The sequence below is a fragment of the Polistes canadensis genome, unplaced genomic scaffold (assembly GCF_001313835.1).
Source record: "Polistes canadensis isolate GaletaPanama2010 unplaced genomic scaffold, ASM131383v1 scaffold_96, whole genome shotgun sequence".
Taxonomy (NCBI): Eukaryota; Metazoa; Arthropoda; class Insecta; order Hymenoptera; family Vespidae; genus Polistes; species Polistes canadensis.
In genome coordinates, this window is record NW_014569643.1 from 465,671 (window position 1) to 486,931 (window position 21,261).

General features: G+C 29.6%; 3 protein-coding genes and 1 long non-coding RNA gene across 5 annotated transcripts in view; 1 reads left to right on the plus strand and 3 right to left on the minus strand.

Moving 5' to 3' along the window:
* The window catches only part of LOC106787275, a 54,410-nt gene that overhangs the window by 530 nt on the left and 32,619 nt on the right, over positions 1–21,261 (plus strand). Inside the window, exon 1 of one of the 2 annotated variants that reach the window (XR_001381768.1) lies at positions 183–475. The exons of the other annotated variant lie outside the window; for it this stretch is intronic. This is a non-coding gene — a long non-coding RNA (uncharacterized LOC106787275). Of the gene's footprint in view, positions 1–182; positions 476–21,261 lie in introns of those variants that run through there. 2 annotated transcript variants of the gene reach the window in all.
* Positions 11,368–12,592, minus strand: LOC106787272 (general odorant-binding protein 56a). Its single transcript, XM_014749488.1, has 5 exons — positions 12,462–12,592; positions 12,233–12,323; positions 12,038–12,135; positions 11,734–11,848; positions 11,368–11,609 (listed from the first exon to the last, which is right to left on the minus strand). The coding sequence occupies exons 1-5, from the start codon at positions 12,501–12,503 to the stop codon at positions 11,512–11,514; spliced, it is 444 nt and encodes a 147-aa protein (XP_014604974.1). The 5' UTR covers positions 12,504–12,592; the 3' UTR covers positions 11,368–11,511.
* Positions 14,808–17,885, minus strand: LOC106787274. The gene is made up of 5 exons (XM_014749490.1): positions 17,741–17,885; positions 17,017–17,119; positions 15,542–15,630; positions 15,289–15,406; positions 14,808–15,200 (listed from the first exon to the last, which is right to left on the minus strand). The coding sequence occupies exons 1-5, from the start codon at positions 17,780–17,782 to the stop codon at positions 15,118–15,120; spliced, it is 435 nt and encodes a 144-aa protein (XP_014604976.1). The 5' UTR covers positions 17,783–17,885; the 3' UTR covers positions 14,808–15,117.
* Positions 19,926–21,261, minus strand: part of LOC106787273 (general odorant-binding protein 56d) — a 2,681-nt gene continuing 1,345 nt past the window's right edge. The window contains exons 4-6 of the mRNA XM_014749489.1: positions 20,767–20,878; positions 20,625–20,692; positions 19,926–20,170 (exon numbers count right to left, since the gene is read on the minus strand). Coding sequence (XP_014604975.1) covers positions 20,153–20,170; positions 20,625–20,692; positions 20,767–20,878 — 198 coding nt within the window. The 3' untranslated portion in view covers positions 19,926–20,152. The remainder of the gene's footprint in view (positions 20,171–20,624; positions 20,693–20,766; positions 20,879–21,261) is intronic.

A 21,261-nucleotide genomic window follows, 5' to 3' on the forward strand; every position in this document is an offset into this window, starting at 1 on the left:
GATGAAACTCGATTTTCGAACGATTATTCTTCAGTTATAAATCAGTAAATACTTGAAATATCCTAATTACCGCGATTAATGTAACATTATTATAAAATTACGAGAAATTGAGTAAAGAACGTTCGAAAATATTCGATGAAAATTCAAAAACGGTTATTTCGTAAGTTTCCAATATGGCCGCCGGTACTGTCATCTAAGGCGAGTCCAAGATATACAAGTCACGTAAGAAGTAACTCGTTAAAAACGTTTTAAATGAAACGTTTTAAATGTAAACTTGATTGATACAACGATTAGAAAAAATACGTCTTACGTGGCTTCAAATTCTATGAAATAGGATTTTAAAAAATAGTGTGTTTACGTGTAAGAATATATATGTAAGTTGTGTATCTATGTATGCCTGAAGAACATCGATCGAACGAGGCCAAGATCTGTACAATCGATTTATCTCGGATGACACATTCCTTCCTATTAAAAGGTATTAAAAGGGTTTTTATCTGAAGTTCATATTATAATTATTGATATTATTTTACGTGTATATCCGTGTCAAATTATCGAATATTATTGTCTTAGGTGATAGGTAGGTGGCAGCAAAGGTATCGCGTGTATAACTCTTACTATTATTTACAATAGATTTTGCTTTCCCTATATATCTATTTATTTCTATTTCTTTTTTATCGTATATGTAATTATCTAAAAAAAAACAGTAATAATAATAGTAAAACGGGAGTTAACTCAAAATATTTGCGTAGTCAAATTTATTATGATTATTATTAGATACGGTGTTATATTGATCGCTTATGACTCACATTTTTATTAATAATTTGTTTAAAAAATAAATAAAAGAAGGAGAATTTATTGTCGAAGAAAGGAAAAGAATTGTTGCAAATACGTGGGAAAATAAAATCGAATAAGTAAAGCATAATAAATTGTTGAATAAAATAATTAAATTGTTTCGGAAAACGAGCAAAAGAATGAATATATAATATATATATATATATATAAAAAAAAGAAATTAGTCACAAAGTCAACGTTGAACAAAGTAAAATTTTACAATCGTTTGAAAAATTGTATGAATTTGTGTTATAAATTAAAATGAGGTTTCCGAAGCGCTCAAGTAAAATTATTTTCGGCGAAAGTTATGCGACTGGACGTAGAGCCAAGAAAAAAGAGAAAGAGAATTTCGAGGAGAGGAAAAGAGGAGGACAAGAGGAAGAAGGAACGTTCGTTGCTCCGAATTCCCATATCGAAGAGAGGCACCGATCATTCTCTCCATTTCCATTTAAATTCACATCTTTGGTGATACGCAAGGCTTCTGAGAAGTGACTCATGTCAGCAAGTATTTAAAGTATATACGTATGGGAGTACGTAAGTATTTAAGTATATGTATACACGTATGGAATTCTGAGAATATGCGTTCCTGATCTCTCTCTCTCTCTCTCTCTTTCTCTCTCGTTTTTTTCTTTTCTCTCTTTAGTATATTAATTATAAATTACGAAAAGGGTGATGAACGATCTTCAGAACGCATGGATTTCTTAGGAAAGATTTGATTAATTCACGTTGAAAATAAGTTTCGTCTCTTTCTTCTTGTTCAGAATTGTTCATTGAGTTCGTCTTCGGCAGCCTTTGACACGTTGCATCATTGCTTTGATCAATTTAACAAGAAAGACACTCACGAGTCTTTTAACGAGTCTAAAATATCGCTGTTAAAAGCAGATAAAAATCTATGTAGTTATGATGGAACAGAAAAAGTAAATATCTTTTTTTTTTTTTATTAATAGAGGAGAAATAGTAATTGAAAAATCGAACAGATCATTTGGATAGAAATGAAAAAGCTTAAATGAAAAGTCAAAAGATACTAATCTTTCAATTCAATTTTAATTTATTTAGAAACAAAAGAATATTTATATACGAATATGACAATTAGAGAAAACACAGATACCTTAATGTACAAAAGGTTTTCTTTTTTAGAGAGAGAGAGATAGATAGATAGTAATTTAACAATCAAATATAAATTTTAGATAGATTATTTTGTTAGAAATGCGTTACAAATGTGATCGAAACTTGAAAGAAAACAAGAAGCTATAAGTCATTAACACTAGATTTACTAGATCAGTCAAAATGACTGGTCTTGCAATTTCAATTTAAAATTCCTACTGCATTATTTTTCAAAGTGAGAGAAAGGTTTATATTATTACGTTAGTTGGTTTTTTTTAAACTACTATAACGAACAATTAAATTTTGTTTGTAGAGCACGTTCTTGTTCGTGTTCGTGAACGATAATGAACAAAGATTCTCTTTGTGTAAGAGAAAATATTTAAACGGTGTGACAAATGGCCACGCGCGACTCGTTCCGACCTTCGACGAGTTTACTTCGAGTTCGCTAAAGGTGAACTAGAAGGTACAAGAAACCGACAGGTAGTCGTGTGTCAGGTGTTGACGGGTCACGTTTCTCCTAGAACCGCTTACCTCGTTAATCCAACGTAACTGCTGACGCCATCAACCTCGTAATCGAATGTTTACCGTTTAGACATTATTTTACATTTTTTCTTTTTATTATTAGTGGAATCTCTGAAAAATATTTAACCAATTTATTTTTATTCTTTTCTCAATATAACTTTATGAATTTTGAATAATTGTTATTATTGTGATAAAGATTTGTATAAAGAAAAAAATGAATAACAAAGGACAGAAAAAAAAGATGATAGTTTAAACATATTTTTCTTGTGATATATATTATTAGTATTATTAATTTTGATTTGAAATAAGGAACACTTAAAAACTGAACACTTAAAAGCTCATTGTCTCTTGCCACTTGATATCAAAGTAAGTTGAACATAAAAAAGAAAGAAAGAGTAGAGTAATTAAAAAGAAAAGATCAAAAGAAAAGTAATCGAAGTTAAATGAAAGTACTTTTCGTTTTATACGATTAATCGGCGCATTGTTTACTGCTCGAATAGAATGTTTCTCTCCCTCAATCGTAACGAGAGAATGAACCCTAAAAAGGGGTATGTTCAACCACTCTGTTAAATGTATTAATTAAATGAACTAAATATCATTGCAAAAGTGAATGGGTAATTCACACACACACACACACACACATTAGTACATATGTATAATAGTATCGATCAGAGTTAGAGAAGAAACCCGTTTTTCCATCGTAGGCGTTAGAAAAATTTTGAACCTACGCGAATTGAACGCATTTGGTCTGTTTGACGAGGACGACTAGGAGATATGTTAGTCAGGTTATTGTGGGCAAGACTTTGCATAACTGAGCAACATGTTATTTGTTTGATCAAACTCGGCCAATGGAATCGCGCGCGAACGAGGAAACGAATAGTTTTCTTTCATAAATCAGTCGACTAGCAGCTATCGACGTGTGTCTATTACTATAGTTTCGATATCAAAAGAAGAAGTCGTTTTAATTAACAAATTGTTGACTGGTTATAAATACAATTAAGTTTACATACAATAAAAGTATCTGTTGAATATCTTATAATACAAAATTATTTAATTATTATTTCTTATCCAATGAATTATTAATCTTAAAATTGTTGATATTTTCATTTTCAATTTAATTTTCACTTAATTTGAAATATAATCAGTTAACGAGGTGCGATAATTGTGTTCATTTTATTTAGTTCAATGTATTGATCTGATATTTGGAACATTTATACGTTTCATTATGTTATATATAAAACGCGTGTGTAACTTTATTGTATATATTTTCATTGCTTTTCCAATGGTTTTGTGTTTTTAATATAAATAGAGAAATCAGAGAGAAAGAGAATTGTGTTTAGTTTGAGTGATCGTGAAGTTTTATTAATTGGGAATTTATTTGAAGATAACTTACAATTAGCTAGCACAGTACAAGAGAGAGAAAATCATACGAGGATGCAGAAAATCAACACCAGTAGGCATAGACCTGGATAAGATAAACTTTTATTCTTTTTTATTCGTACTGTTGATACATACTTACCCTGTTGCACGAAAGTACTTTTCTTATCGCCAACGTTGCTACACTCTTTTCAGATAAGCTTCTACCTAAATAATACGCGTTATTAGTACGCTTTACAAAAGTATCATTGTTACATGAATATTTTCTCTTGTTTTTGGCACGATTTAAAAAATTCATTTGAATTTGTCGTTAAAAAACAATTTGATATTAAAGAATAGTTATTTATACTTCAAACGATCAATCAAATAATTAACAAGCTTTCAACAAAAGTTAGATATTTTTTTGGGGTATTATTTAAATACAGATATAACATTCAAGAATAGATTAAATAATTATCTCGATAAAATGATATAATAAATTAATATTAATAATGATAATTTATTGCAAAGGAATGATATTGAATGTAGAATTAGCGACAAGAAATTTCAAAGCAGGTTCGTGATACGGTTCGAGCGTTAAATTGTTATTTTAATTTTGTTTTTAAATGTGCAATTAATATAATAAAAAATAAGTAAAATAATTTCTCTTACCGAGAAAGTATACTCGCGTTGCGTACGAACGTGCCAAGCCAAAAATAATATATTACAACGACATTTTAGTAAAACATAAAAATGTTTCTTTAAGAGATACGTATTATTTTTCTTGACCAATCGTGATACGTTAGGTAAAGACAAATTAGGCAACTTTATCGAATCAGGAACAAGATTTACGCATAATAATATCGTCGAAACGTAGTTGAATAACCTCGATAATGTATTACACATATATACGGAGAAAAGATAGGCAATATTTCTCTTCCCGAATTAGCTTTTATCCGTCTTCGAGATTATCTCGCAGACGTATAACTCTGAATTAAGGTCGTAAAAGAAGAGAGAAAAAAATACGAGAATCGAAAGTTTCGATTAATCCTTCGATCGATATAACTACCGAGTCATATTCCATTTGTTTGCCGTTTTCTTTTTCAATTTTGCTTTCATTTTGTTTCTTTTTATCACAGGACTTATTATCAACGAAAAACCTTTTAAATCCTAATTCGTATTGATTAAAGGAAGCTTTGAACGCTTAAACGAGATCAAAAATAAGATGGATATAAAGGTAAAGATAGTCGAATATTCATCAAAGTATTGCGAGAGAAAGAGAAGTTTGTTTCGTTAACGAACGCGTATTGAGAGGGAAAATAAAAATACACGAGTTCGAAAAAGCATAGCACTAGGTTGGTTACCGGTGTAATAATGGCAGGGGGAGGGGKATCGTAAAACGATAAAGCGCGTTAATAAAAGTAAGTGGCCGTTCGGATGTGTATGGCCTGCGGCTTTAAACACCATTTCGAAGGCACGAGTGTGAGCATGTGAAACGATACAACACCATGGATCAGAGAAACAGCATTGCCTATTTTTCAGGGATGAGGAGGACGAGTTTGTTTGTACGTAGGTTAAGGTGAACTTGTGGCCTGAGGTGGGGTAGGTAGGGTTTAGGGGTTAACGAAAAAAACTCGTTGTCGATTTTCCTCCGCCCTTCTACGGGCAAATTTTTATTGTCCATAAATGCCACGCCATAAACGCCTTGTTTGATCCCCCACTTTTTCTACACCGTAACCATCATAACAATCATGGGTATAATATCTTTCCATCTAACGAACTTTCTCTTTGATATTCGATGATTGTTGTGCTTTTAAATTCTTGTATCGAGCATTTATAATCATTATTATTAATTTTTTTTTTTTATGATAACGTCATCCTGCAGATTTTATTTATACCAGGATTATGTATTTGTTACATTGAAAATTATGAAATTACGATTATATTATTTATTAATTAAAGAAATTGTTCGATATCTTACGAGCGTCTATGCAAAATATATTTGTTTTACTTTTTTTGCATGAAAATTGTTAATTAATGCTTTGAGTGCTGAAGACTTTTAACTGAAGTGTTTTGTAGAGACGAAGTAGTTTATTATTAGTGCGACTGTTTCCGTTGATTGATATTATTTTAACCAGATCTAATAATAAATTATATTTAATAATTAAGGCTTTTTTACATACGTCTAGCAGCGCCAAAAATGCGCGTGCGTCGGGCAGTCACATTTTCTACCATAACTTTGAATCTATGAGAAATGTTTACAATCGGCTTTCACAGAAATAAGCCTAGAGGACAACAATCTGAATTTTTTGAAAATTCTCGACTTATGTAAGGCCTTAAAGTTTTTGTTTCTCACACACATAATTTTTATGTGGCAAGACTCAAAATAATAGTCAATACGCAAACCAACATTACATTATTTTACATTCATATTGACAAACACGTATATGGGTTCATATAGCAGTCAAAGGGTTAATAGTATTTAGATATAATACAAGGTGTATCTTCTTTGATATCTTTTCGTGATCCCATTGACGAAGCAAATTCCTTGATGTTACTAACGGATCAGATTACTATCTTTAACATAAGGAGATCAGATTACTATCTTTTAAACGACGAGAAAGAAGAAAAAGAAGAAGAAGAATAAGTAGTAATTTGTTTTATAAAGTGCACGTCGTGCTTTCTGAAAGGTGTTTCCTTCGATTGACCGAGTTATTCGATAAATATATTATCGGTGTTCAGTGATATGTGTTAGAAGAAATACACGATGATGATTCAGAAGCTTACTTATCTGTTCGATACACGATAGCTTATCGTAGTTTAACTGGTAAGCAAGTTAAGTACGTTGATCTCCTTGTTCTCTTTGAAAGATCGAATTACTTTCTCGCGTTCGATGAAACAAAATAAGGAACAAAAATAAAAAGATACGTATTTCTGATCGATTATTATTTTTGTTTGTTTCTAAAAACTAACAAATATATCTAAACACCGGCTCCCAAAACGCCGCTGGATATGATCTATTATTTATGTTGCGAATAACGTGCGTTATGAAATATTAAATATCTACTTCGAAAGATACGAATGGAAGATAAAGTAACGGGGTAGAGGGAGGATTTAGAAAAGAGAAGTAATTTACAAAAGAGGACGTTGCTTGTGTTAGAAACTAGACAAGGACACAGGAGGTTTCCTCTCAACTACGATGGCCTTGCACACGGGATACTCGACTATGGTGGTCCACGCACCTAAAATCGATTCGGAGAGACACAGAGAGGGCATGGACCTCCCGTAGCTATACTTCCTTTGACATAACTCTTCAAGATAATCCAAGATCGTTGAAACTAACTTTTATACTCATTTTTTTTTTATATGCATCTCAACGATACATTCAACATTCATTTTTATCTTATAATACAGTTATTGTTATTAACGGTATTATCATATTTACTATTATTATCATTATCATTATTATGTAATCATTGTACAGATGATTTTAGACCTGTCAAACTTACAATTAGACTCTTCTTATTCTCTTTCAATTACAGCATTCTTTTTATTTGTGCTTACACACTTTTTTTCCACCTCTTCTTCATTTTCTATTGCTATTGAAATCTTTACGTTAAATTTATTGGTTTTGATCGAACGAAAAAGGCACCTTTATATTAAGCGTACTGATCGAAATTACGAAAGGGGTTTATGACGCTTATAAAAGGCCATTCATCGTGGAAAATCCTGGGAAAATAAATAAAACAGAGATCAATATATTATATACATACCATGTATATATATATATATATAAGTAAATATTAGTACATACATATAGATCGTCGGTTGGTGGTTGGGTTTTGTTGCCAAATTTTCATCGTGGAGGTTTACTAGAAAGAGAAAGAGAGAGAGAGAGAGAGAGAGAGAGAGAGAGAGAAAGAGAGAGAGAGAGAGAGAGAGAGAGAGAGAATGATGAGGGGAATGAGAATGAGAGAGATGGAATGAGATTGCACGAAAAGGGTCCAGAGTCCACGAATCGTCCCCTTAATTTTATGATCGCTCGTAATCGTACCGCCGGCAAATTATTATGGTCGAAAATTTTCGTGCTCGAAATGCCTCCAGGATGGAGGATGAGACCAAAAAGAGAGAGAGAGAGAGAGAGAGTTTTGGAAAATGATCTCAAGGTTCATGGGATATGTCGTCTCTTTATGGGAGTTAGGTTTATTAGCTGTCGTTTTCGGCACCTAACTCTGAGCCCTCTGATGTTTCCTATTGTTGTTGTTGTTATTGTTCTCTTTCCTTTATTATTTCCTTCTTGTATTCCCAAATGCGAATTGAACTTTTAGTCAAAAAATTGAACAATAATATAGAATTTTGGTGAAATTTTGATTATCGAAATAGTTTATTCGATACTTTTTTTATTTTGTATTTAAAAAAAAGAAAAAAAAAGAAATAATTAGACTTTTAAATGATAAAAATGTAATAAGAATGTTTAATAACAAAAATAAACAGAGAATTTAAATATTTAAGTAAAATATTATTGGATAGAAAAGTATTTTTTACCTTTGAATATATATTTTTGGATTTAAAATCGGACACGAACATTCCGGGACAACACGATACGATATTACGATATTTCATTAGTTAGAAATGAATTTAGTGATATGAACTTTTATTAGCTTTTCTCAATGGTTCGAAACTTTCGAGACACGGTTTGTATATGCTTGTTGTACATTTACCAACACAGACGCAAAAGTGTTGCGCCGTTACAAGCTTGCTCGATGCACATATATCACGGAAAACGCGTACTTGTAACACGGGCTCTCGTGTAACCTGCTCGATAAATTGCCCGGACGCGTTTATGCTCGCCACCGTATTTCCCCATAGCTTCGAAAGTGCCAGACCACCGTGTACGTATATAGTGTACATATATATATTTACATACATACATACCTATGTAAGCAAGTTACTAATACATACAACGTGTCTCTACAGTTATTCCGGATCCGGAATTTCGCGATTCTCTTTCTTCGTTTTATTATTCATTAAAAACTCATCGCTGCATTCTTCGATTTAAATTCGTCCAAAAATGTATAAACACTTTTTTTTGCTTAAAAACAATTTTCCATCAGACATAATATCTTTTTCTCTTTTATTTTTTTTTTTTTCTTTTTTCTAATTTTAATAAAAAACCAAGAAAAATCCATAAAACACTTTTCGTATAAATATTCGCAATTATGTCAAACCTTAAAACTCTAAATTTATTATCGTTTTAATTATAAAGAGACAATGGATCTACACTCAAGCATTATTATCATCATCTTCCATCATAGAGATATAAGTATGCGTTTAGAAGTACTCGGTAATAAATCATTCTTCATCCGGTCAGATCGATATGCATAAGTAAGTATAAACTTACCTAAATAGGATGATAAGGGTGGATGGAGGGAGGGAGGTCTTATAATTTCAAACTCGCGAACAACGCGGATTTCGGGATAATTAATCACGAATTCGCATTAATTATCTCGGAGACGTTAGGTAGTATCCGAAAACGTGTATGGGGAGATGTGATGGGACTACCGATCAACTGCTACTCATAGAGACAAAGAAAGAAGGAAAATGACGAGGGGAGGGAGATGGGTATAAGTTGGGAGAGTTACTTCGAACGAGTATTTTCTCGATGTACATGCGCACTAGGAAGAAGACAGGGATAGAAAGAAGAGGAAGGGAGGGTAGGGGTCTTTCTGGTTATGGGCTTATGTCCCATAACTTAGAAAGTCCGTGCTGGAATTCGAGCGATGCTAATTTAACGTAGAATTTCGAAATTCCATTGTGGTCGGCGGGGGCCTCCCCTTCGTTTACGACGGCGTTTACCCTATGGGACTTGGAAGCAAATTCTGCAGCGATTCGCGATTCTATCTAGGTAGATATCTATAATCGAGAGTTGTATTAATTGTGTCTGAACATCGGATGGATCGATCGATCGGAAGCACGTATTTCCTATTTGAGATCTTGTACCAAATGCAATAATACCATTTTTATTTATCATTCATCGTGTTAATGTTTTTAATGTTGCGAGTTTGAATTCAGGCAATCATAGGGGTTAAACATTCGAATAATTATGGTACAATTATTTAACACAGATTTTTATTTATCAAAATTCGATGTTCGAATTGTAATAAGAATAATCATGGAATCTAAGATTTTTCTTTCCTTTTTTGTTGCTGTCGTTGTCTGTGTTACACACGATCTTAGCAATTCTCTAAAGGTGGATAGCTCGATATGTCGGGTATGCTAGCAACGTGACATATATGGTTGGAAGCTTTTATATAGAACTCGATTGAATTACGGTAACAAAGTTATCCGTCACTTGGAGCGAGGCGAACCGAGGTCTGAACGGGTACGACTTACTGGAAGATAAACTGATTTCAGAAACCATCAATGCGAGACAAGTAAGCTATTATAACGTAAATGAAATCGAAAAGTTGTTCTTCCTGATATACGTAAGTCCCACTTTTGTTTCGATAATTGACGATATTTAATGAGAAGTGGACGACCAAACACTTTGCACCAAAAATTCATTTATACTTAACCTCATTCATTTTTAACTAAGTAAATACTTTAAAAATACTAATATAAAACTAATATTTTATAATTTAGTGAAAGTGAATTCTATTTACACCAAGTTAAAACATAATGTTGATAAGTTAGATCAGTTGAACTTAGTTTACAAAAAACCCTGTGAATGCTTCAAGTGTTATGTAGGACAAACGAAATAAAAATTCAAAAAAAGAATAGATCAACATAGAAATGATTGTAAACCCGCTATTGTACAAAAAATTAATACCACCGCATTAGCTGCACATCACTTTAAAACAGGACACAATTTTTAAATTTAACAAAGCAACTATTTTAGATGTAGAAGACAATTGGTACAAAAGAAACGTAAGCGAAGTGTACCACATAGTGAATAACAATACAATTAATTACAGAACAGACACTAATAATTTGAATAGCATTTACAACGAAATATTAAAGTTTAACTATCATCAATGGGACGCAGTAATATAGAGGATACTATAATAGGGAGGTTACCTAGATTATTAAACACTAGTCTAGATTGAATGAGTATTATTTTGATTACGTGTTTGAATATAACAGTTTTAGGATATATAACGATTTGTAAATGTTAAGTACAGTTTATTTAAAAAATATAAGAATGTATGTCTTTGTAATAATATATAAGAGACTCGGAACCTTAACGATCGAGGTAATATTGAATAACTATGTATTAAATGTTTGATAATATGTATTTTTTAAAGTCGTAATATATTTTAGTTGGTGAAGAAGTCCCGATGAAGGGCGAAACGTTCAATGACATCGAAATTCTAAATTCTTACCCCATCCAACTTCCCTGCGACACATTTATTAATAATTTTATTTTTGGACGTGATAAACAACTAATTGATTTATTTTTAACTTTTTTCTTCTTTTTTTGTAATACAATTATCCCAAGGTATATCCATATAGATTATTATAATGTTTCGAAGTATTGAAGAAAATCGGAAATAATTTTTGCTACTTTCATTTATTTGGTTACTTTATTTACGTATTATCTGACTCTATTACAAATTATTTACTTTAGCATGCATTGGATCGTTCATCTTATTAAATTAATGTGAACGTATCGACGGAAAAATTATAGAAGATGATAATTCATTCCTTCTTGAGAATACGTGTGCATAATTCCGATCCTTTAATCATGCATTTTGTAAATTCAACCGTTTTATCGCAATCATCGCTTTCCGTGGAGGCTGTCAAAAATATAAGCAAATTAATAAATACGTCATTGTGAAGAAGAATATATTTTAATTTTTGTTATTAAAAATAAAATAATTAAAATCGTATATTTACAAGAAAGAAAAATGATCAGCTTACCTTCGGCTTTACAAGTGTCCAGCTTGCTTAATAATTCATCCTTTACGGATTCATGTTTTATCAAAGATATTAGAGATTTTTCAATACTATCTGTTAAAATTTCCCCATCTTTCAACTAAAAACAAATACACATACACGCATATATACATACAAATACATAAATGTATTTAGAATATTTTAGGAATGAATTTTAAAGAAACATGTTCACGTTAATTCTTCGCCATTACTGGCTATGTATAAAGTGCTATTATATTATTTTGGTTTCTTTTTTTTTAAATAATATTTTGCTGATAATTTTACGTACTGCGCCAATTTTTGTGTGGAAACAAGCCATGTAACAGCCAACCTTCTTATCTAATTCGTCACCAGCGCAAAGTTTTTTAAGATGATCTTCTGATTCTTCTAAAAATATAAAACAAAGTAGAAGAAATATTTGTATAATTGTTAATACTCATATAACTGTATTTTTGTTTAAATAGTTTACGTATTTTCGTCTTACCTTTTAACACTCCATTTTCTTCGCGACATTCGGCCTCGTATTTTTCAAACTCCTTTAAAATTTCCTCCGATTCATTGGCCGTGCAAATAACCTAATAGAAAATCATTTTATTCTATTAAATAATATAAATTAATTATTATCAATATACTATATATATATCAAAATAATATACATATAAGTATTTTTTTCAATAGGAATTTGTGGAAAAAGAAAAATTTGTTCTACTTACAGCGAGTAATAACACGGAAGTTATGATCTTGAGTCCCTTCATCTTTGATTTGATTGATATTGTATTTCTTTTTCTTTTTAGTAACAATGAAAATCAAACTAACGTTGACAGTTAAAATCCTTTTTCTGACTACGCTTGCAAATCGTCCAACGATGAATTTATACGGTCGGAAGCAACGGTGCGAAGCAGTAATTAACTAGTATAATATGTAGGAAGTTTCTGGGATGCAAGAATAATAGATACATTATATTTACGTAATATAATTGTTTCTTCTTTGAAAATCCTCATGTTTTTTTATAAAAAAAGAAAAAAATAACAGAACAAGAAATATAATTTTATATTAAACAGATTTGTTTTTTTCTTTCCTTTTTCTTTTCGTGAGTTCTTTTTTTCTTTCTTTCTTTTTATTTTTTTTTTTTTTTTAATCTCATGTTCTTCTTCTAACGCTTTCTATTTTTCTTTTATTAATTATAAGTTTTCCATATAAAAGAAATTTATGTTTCTTTGATTTCTTTTCAAAGTTCGTTACAAGAGATTTTCACGTCGAGATGAGTAAAGGATTAATCATTCTAACGAATTACGTAGACCAGTTTTTTACAGTAACGACTTTACTATCAATTTTACTGTCAAATTAAATGCGCTTATTTATAATTTATGCGTGCATGTGTGTTAGTTTATTATATTGGCTTTGGCAAATAAGTGATATAGACATTTTTATTTAAATATTTCGATTAAATAAAATGTATTTTATATTTATAATTGTGGTTTTTGTTTGATAGTTGTGATTGGAATTGAAGATTTAAAAAAACAGTTTATATTATAAGAAGAAGAAGAAGAAGAAGAAATTTTATTGGAAAAGAAAGGTGCATTTGTTGAAATGGACCCTGAATCTGCTTATAAATAATTATAATACTAATTAGTGTATGATAATAATAAGAAGACTAGACATAGAGGCAACAATAGTATTGTAATGTATGTTAATGTTAATTATATCAATATATTAATAATTATTATAATTGTATCGTGATGACGATAGTTATAATGACGATGATGATAGTAATTCTAAGTATATATATATATATATATATATATATATATATGTGTGTGTGTGTGTGTTTGTATGTGGTAGCTGGGTTGGAACGTAATACCCGATAATAAAGATTTTATCGTTAGTTTTTCGTAGAACCATTTTTCCACATAATACTATTGTTTTATGAATGTTATTATTTTTATACTCGAGTAAAATCATGAAAAAGGAAATAACTTATTAAATATATACATATGTGTGTGTGTTTGTGTTTGTGCCTACCTTGACTTTATTCTTAAAATAATTCAATGAACAAATTTATTTTATATAAATAATCTAAATACTTATCTATATATATATATATTATATTTTATTGATAACCTTCATAATTATTAAGTTGGTCAATAAATCCGTTCGATTTTTGCCGTATTATTTATTTATAATTAATAACCTAACCACATGGACTTATTAACCAAACTAATATTTGAAAATTCCATTATACAGGATGTCCCTAAAGTTTGCACATGTAAACTCCGACGCAACTCTGACGCAAAAGCGTTTTAAAGTAATTTGATTATTCTTTCTTTCTTTTTTTACTTTTATTTGATCTCTTTTTCCGTTTTACACAAAGCTGTAATAGAAGGATCTAGAATATAATCGTACGGGAAAGCTGGCCATTTGCAAAAGTAGTTTACTCTTCTTCTATGTGCTTGGTGGATACATTCGCACAATAGTTTGTAACTTTATTGTATAGCTGGTTGAAAGTAAGTTTCCACTATACACGAACATTACATCGTCTCACACGTGAGCCGCTTACGTTGTAGTGTTCCTCTCATCTCTGTCGTTTAATGTGAACGAGTATAGAACCATATCACACACACATATATATAGACATACACATCGTTATTATACATTTACATTTACATATTTATGTCACGTTATAGCAAGTGTATACACGTTAAATTATATCCTTCTAAGGTTTCGATGAAGCTCGCTTATCATCCCGAATGTATACCTTAATAATTCAAAAGACATTAAGGTCCTGTTGTTTATTCATATGCTTTTGCCTTTCTACGATCATCATCGTCCCTCCCCTTCTTATTCTCTCTTCCTCTCTCTCTCTTTAAATATTGTAACATCAAATTATATTTAAATTCGCCAGATGGGGGAAATAAAAAGAAAGAAATACGATAAGTGTTTTGACAAGTTTTTATTAATCAAAATGCATGTAATGTACAATTAGTAAGAAAATTGTTAATATTTAATAGAAAATTGTGAAGGAAATATAAGGATATTATCATTTAACCCTCTATAAAATCAAGTCGTTGTCAATATAATTATATATATTACATATAAAAAAGAAACATATAGGTAACTTTAAATCGAAAATCGGACACACACACAATATCAACATCTAAATATGAATTAATAATTAAAGAAGACATTTTGAAACATGCTGAGAGATGATATTCATCGAAAAGAATTTCATAAGTTTACTACGGACAAATTATAAAAGTTATTTGTTTATTCCAGACGAGACCATAAAAGGTTAAATCATATATAAGGAGAGAGTAAAAATAGGACATGCAATATTTCGTTCGATGTCGGATCACAATTAAGTACTTCCATTTAAAGACCTAATTGCTTAGCCTTGCTCAACTTGCACTGCAAAATCTTTCCAACATTTTCACAATCATTTTTCGAGTTAGCACCTGTAAATAAAAATGTAGAATAAAAATTGACAAAGTTAATGAGATTAATTGAATTATTTGTCGTGTTTTTGTTTTTTTCGTAATTTACCTTCGGGAATGCAAACTTTGAGAAGTTCCAACCTTTCTTGAAGTTTATCTTCTTTGTCGGTTAACAATTTAGAAAGTAATTCTGCCAAAACGTCGTATTTGATTTCACCGTTGACCAACTAATAACACACGGAAATGGAAAGATTTATTTAAACAATCGATCGATTTTTACTATATATATATATATATATATATATATATATAAAGACACTACTTTTTTATATAATAATAATGAAATAATTTTTTCTACTTACTGAACCATTTTCTTTGAGAGTACAGGCAATGAAACAGCTTAATTTTCCTTGATCTACAGTGCTCTCATCGGAAAGTAACTTGTCCTTATCTAATCAAAATTTATACATATAAGATGAAATTTAAATAGAAGATTCACTTTCCCAGTAATCGTTAGTAAATACAGACGTGTTTATTTACCGTTCCCGAGAATACAAGTATTTAAATAATAAATACGTCGAGATACAGTATAACGTACGTTAGGTTTATATCGTAGATACAAGGGTGAAGTGACCAGTGTCCTAGTGAGGTAACACTGCACCCTCGCGAGTAACCGTGTGTTCAAGCTTATGGCAAAGAAGCTTTGACCATGGAAATTAACAACATCCCACCTCTTCAAATAGATAATAACGGCAGCAGTTACATTATTCGAACAAGAGCTAATACCGAAATAGGTCAATCGTCGATGGAAACAAAACAATCCTCTAATCTTGCTCTTAACTCTTCCGCACCATTACCAACAAAATGGCTTCAAGACGTACCTCTGAGCAACTCTTATGATCTACTCGACGATTCAACAAAACCATAAAACACTACAGGAAAATTGGAAGAAAAAAAAGCAGTAAAACCACCACCAATATACATCGACGAGAAAATCATCGATCCTCTGCTCGAGTTATTGGATGAAACAGCTGGACAAAATAACTATGTAATAAAACAACTGAAAGATAACCAAGTGAAAGTACAAACCACTACCCCAGATACGTTCAGAAAGGTAATAAAGGCTAAAAAATGATAATAATGCAAAAAGGAAAAAAGTACTAGAAAAACCTACCCTAGACGATGCTTATAAGGAAAGCCACTACAATAAACAAAACGAAAATTCCAACAGAAATAAAATACCAATACTTGAATACATTGAATATTATTAATATACATTAATATACATTGAATACATAACAAAACTCTCGACTCACTAGACTTCGGCGTCCTAAAAAGCCTAAACCTAATTCACTTTAAAACCGAATCATCTCTTGAACTCAGCTCTGACCATTCACCAATTCATTCGAACAAGAGGGTAATTCTGTATGAAAAGCTAAATTGAAAATTGTAGAATCAAATTTGTTCATATAAGAAAGTAGTATTTAAACTGTGTATCTATGGAATCCTGGGATTCGACATAATTCATCCAAGTGTTCCATGAATTGTTATTTACATATATTACATTGTATTAATATCATAAATTATTTTTACATTCATATATGGGTTCCGCGAACTGAAAAAGTTTCAAAACTGCTAATATATTTGACAAATTTTCAAACATATTTTTCTCTAGAATAAAACAAACCTCGTACGAATAAAATTGATTCTATATTTTCGATTTTTAATTTTTCACGTAGAATCACGTAGAACCATGAATATCATGAATACATGGTGTATTAATAATATCATTGGAAGTGTTATCCGAGATAAAACAATATCGAAATAATTGATTTACCAGCTTCTAGATTGGATTCCTTCAAGCATTTGGCCGATACATTTTCCGGTAAGGCTTTTAGATATTTTTTTACTGCAATATCAGATTCAGCTGAAACGACGACCTGCGAAGATAAATTTATTTTTCAAATTGAACGTGAAATTTGTTGCAAGTTTGTTTTTTCAAATTGTTAGAAGTATTAATACGATGAGATTTTTTCACGTAAGCCGGTGAAATAATTTTATGAGCCCGAATAGGATAATATAAAGTTTACCAATTAATAGAAGAAAAATAGAGGAAAGCGTATTACAGTAAGTATATTAAAAAGCTTTTGTTTATATATATTTTTCAACTACTTATTTAGGTATTAAGATTATTTTATCATTAGTTTTACATGGATTTTTAATTTGCTTATATTTGAAAGAAAGAAAAAAGCGTATCCTATAATGCACTAAAAATTTTGGCTTTTGACAAAATAATATTATTTATCGTTGAAAATGTGTGTGATTCTCTCATTTTTTAATTTGTAATAATAATCAATTCCATAATTCTCTTCTTGAAAATCGTTAAAAATATCAAGCGCATTAATCATTATCACACATATAAATCGGTAAAATATTTGTGAAGAAGCATAACGACAATTCCAAATAATATAATTAAAGTTTTGTCAATTAGAAAATATAGAAGAAATAAATCAAATTATATTAAAATAAAAATGAAAAGAAAGAAAAAATCTTGATCTTACCCCAAGAAGGAGAAAGGAAGCAAGTACGACGAATGACTTCATTTTATTCCTAACGAAATAATCGAAAAGATCAAAAACTTAAGAGCAAATGCTTTGAACAATAAACCGACTGGATCAAGAATCGTTCAAATACTACCGAGAGCAAGATTTCTGTCGATATTTATATGAAACTGCCTTACACGTTGCGGCGTGTTAATACAAGTGTGTTAATTCAAGGTATCTGGACAGGGTCAACAAGAAAACAGGATAATTTAATTGACTTGTTTGATTTACGTAAGACACATTCCGACGCATCGATACGATGTTTATTCATAACGAATTTAAGAGAAGCCAAAAAATAGCAAAAAACAAAACAGACATCTTATTTTTTTGTCTTTTATTTTTTTTCTTTAATGAGTCACAGAAATATACTCCAGATCTTTTATAATCTTATACGTTAATAGTATTTCGAAAGAGTATTTCGATATTAAATGTTAATGAATATCATTTGCATAAAATCGAATACGTTTTTTTCCAAACTTGTTTAACTAGGAAATATTTGTTTACTTTTATTTCGATACACAATAATTAAATAAGTAAAGTAATAAAACAATCAAGATCACTTGTAAAAAGGGAATATTGAGAAATACTGGATTTTTATTTTACCGATAGGAAATGTATATATATATTTTTTTTTAATATATTCTTATTGAATTTTATTTGAAACGCAAAAGAAATATTTTTTGGAATATATATTTAAATTATTTCGATCATCAATTAAAAAAAAAGATTCGTAAAAAGAAAGTAAATTGATATGATATCTTTACATTTGCGATATATTTGTTTTTATTAAATAAAAATGTCTTTTACACATACACATTTAATCTTGTCGAAAAAAATTATACACGTTCAAATATTAGGAGGACTGAAAAAAAAAAACAAATTTCTACATTAGATAATATCTTCAAATTATTGTTTTAAAAAGAAAAAACAAGGAATTTTTCGAATCATGTAACAATAAAAACAAGTAAGTGCATTATTTTATTATGGTTATCGATTACTTGATACACGCATACACTTACATGGGTGGGTCGAAAAGTTGTGAGCTTAACATAGAAACGAACGTATATAGTTAAGAAAGTGTCTAGTAATCAAATTTATATAATAAATAATAATGCACGTTATGAGAACATACAAATATATTATTTTTATATATTTATTCCTATTGTGTTCCTTTATTTTTTCTAGACTTTCAATTATTATTATTATTATTATTATTATTATTATTATAATATAAAAGATGAGAAAAATGAATGTTTTCAAATTATTTGTGCTTAATTTAGAAAGAAACACATAAGTGTAGAATCATGATGGCAAAGAATAAATATTTTATTTGCATTATAATTATAAAAGATTCATTAATAACTTGATGATGATTAACATATTTGATAATGTTCGTGAATCATTTTAACTTTATATTTACAATCTAGTATTTAACAATATAAGCATATGAGAATGAAAAATATATTTGAATAATGACAAAAAGATTCATAAATCAAAATAAAATATTCATCAATCATTTTCATATATTTTTTTAAGAATTTTCCAAGGTTCTTGTTATTCTTAGAGAATATTAGAAGAAAAGAAAAAAAAAAGAAATACACGAGGGTGGATTAAGAACTTTTGGACTTGGACAAAAGACTTTCTTTTTTTATTTAAATAAAATAAATAATTAAGAAAAATAAATCGTTTATATGTTAGGCTCAAAACTCTTCAATTCACCCACATATTTTAGAATCATCATCGAAATTGTTAAATAAAAATAACGTTAGTTAATCATTTTATTTTTTTATTTCATACATTAATAAGCAATGTTACAAGGATCTATAATAACATTTTTTTAAGAATACGAGGAGTAAAACAAAATCTATTAAAAAGTCATGGCAAAGATTTACAAATCTAATTCTAAATCAAATGTTAGCTAATTACATTTACATATATATTTTACATCTCATATATTATTCATTACTTCTTACTAATATTTGGGAATTTTAAGACGATTATTCTGGAAAAAAAATTATGGAAAGAAGAAAGTACTCGTCGCATAAATTATTAGACAATTTTTCATCAATATCGCTTCAGGGAGTTTGTAATCGGGTGATTATGTAAAATAAATTAAATATGATGTAATGTAACGATCTATTCGATTTCTTTTTTTTGTTCACTTTAATATTAAATAATAATAATAATAATAATAATAATAATAATAATAATAATGATAATAATAAAAATTGAAATTTTAAACTCTTCTACAGTGTCGTTTGGTTCTAGAATTAGTACAAATCGCATTAGAAGTTTTTTTAAATCCTGTTCCTTGCCATGCCCTCGAGCTTCGTCTTGTCCTCATACGTAAGTAAATCGACGATGTTTTCTTCATGGAATAAAGTAAATCTATAATTAAACAGATAAAAAAAGTAATAGAGATCGTTTAGTCATTAATTGAAAATTGTCCTAGAAATTATAGTTATAAAACGATATAATTAGCATTTAATAAGTTCTCTTTAGAAGCTTCATTGGATCGAATCTTTTATGTTCTTCTTGTCGGTTATTTTTTTTCCCCTTTTTTTAATTCCCAAAGGAAGAAAATAATTCGATCGTGCGATGCATTCGGAATAGTTTTAATCAATTATAGCTATTAGTAAGATTATAAAATTACTGCCAATGATACGCGGATTTCGAGGAAATAAGAATAAATGTATATGTTATAGACAAAGTAAGAAACAACTTGAAACAATCACGATTGTGAACAGTGCCGGATTTCTTACTTTGCCTGTAACATATAGAAAAATAACACAAAAATAAATAAATTATTAAACATTTAGTAATATTAATAAAACACATTTACCGAACTGTCTGTCTCGTAATAACATTTGGCAAATTGCCATGCGGCTTCGCACGGTTCGCTGCTGGTTACTGTAAATAAAAGTAATTTAAAAAAAAAAAAAAAATTACAGACAAATATAATAATATAAATAAATTGTTCTTACTGGAGGGATAACATTTATCGATAGTTTCTTTGATACGTTCGCTTAAATCTTCGGTGAGCATCAACTCGGCTTGAGTCTTCATTACGTCAGGTCGAAATTCGTCGTTTCTCATCTGTAAATTATCCAACGTTTTAATTCTCATTCGTTGCATTATTTATCAGTTTGATAACATGATTTTTCCTCTTTTTCTTTTCATATTTTTAATCGATAAAATGATGCAACACTTTTTTGCTGCATTTTAAATAGCGCACTATTAGACCGCATTTATAATTATGCATTCGGTACATATATTTCCTTTAGCTTTAGAATAATTACGTAAGAATAATTATCTTATTCGGATAAGTAGTTTCTTTGATTGTAATGATAAAATTTATATATATCTTTGATCTATTTTTGTCGTAATACTTCTTAGAATTGTTGATCTTTAATGATTTATTATTATTATTATTATTATTTATTTTATTCAATTACAAAGCCGTTAAATATATTTATATT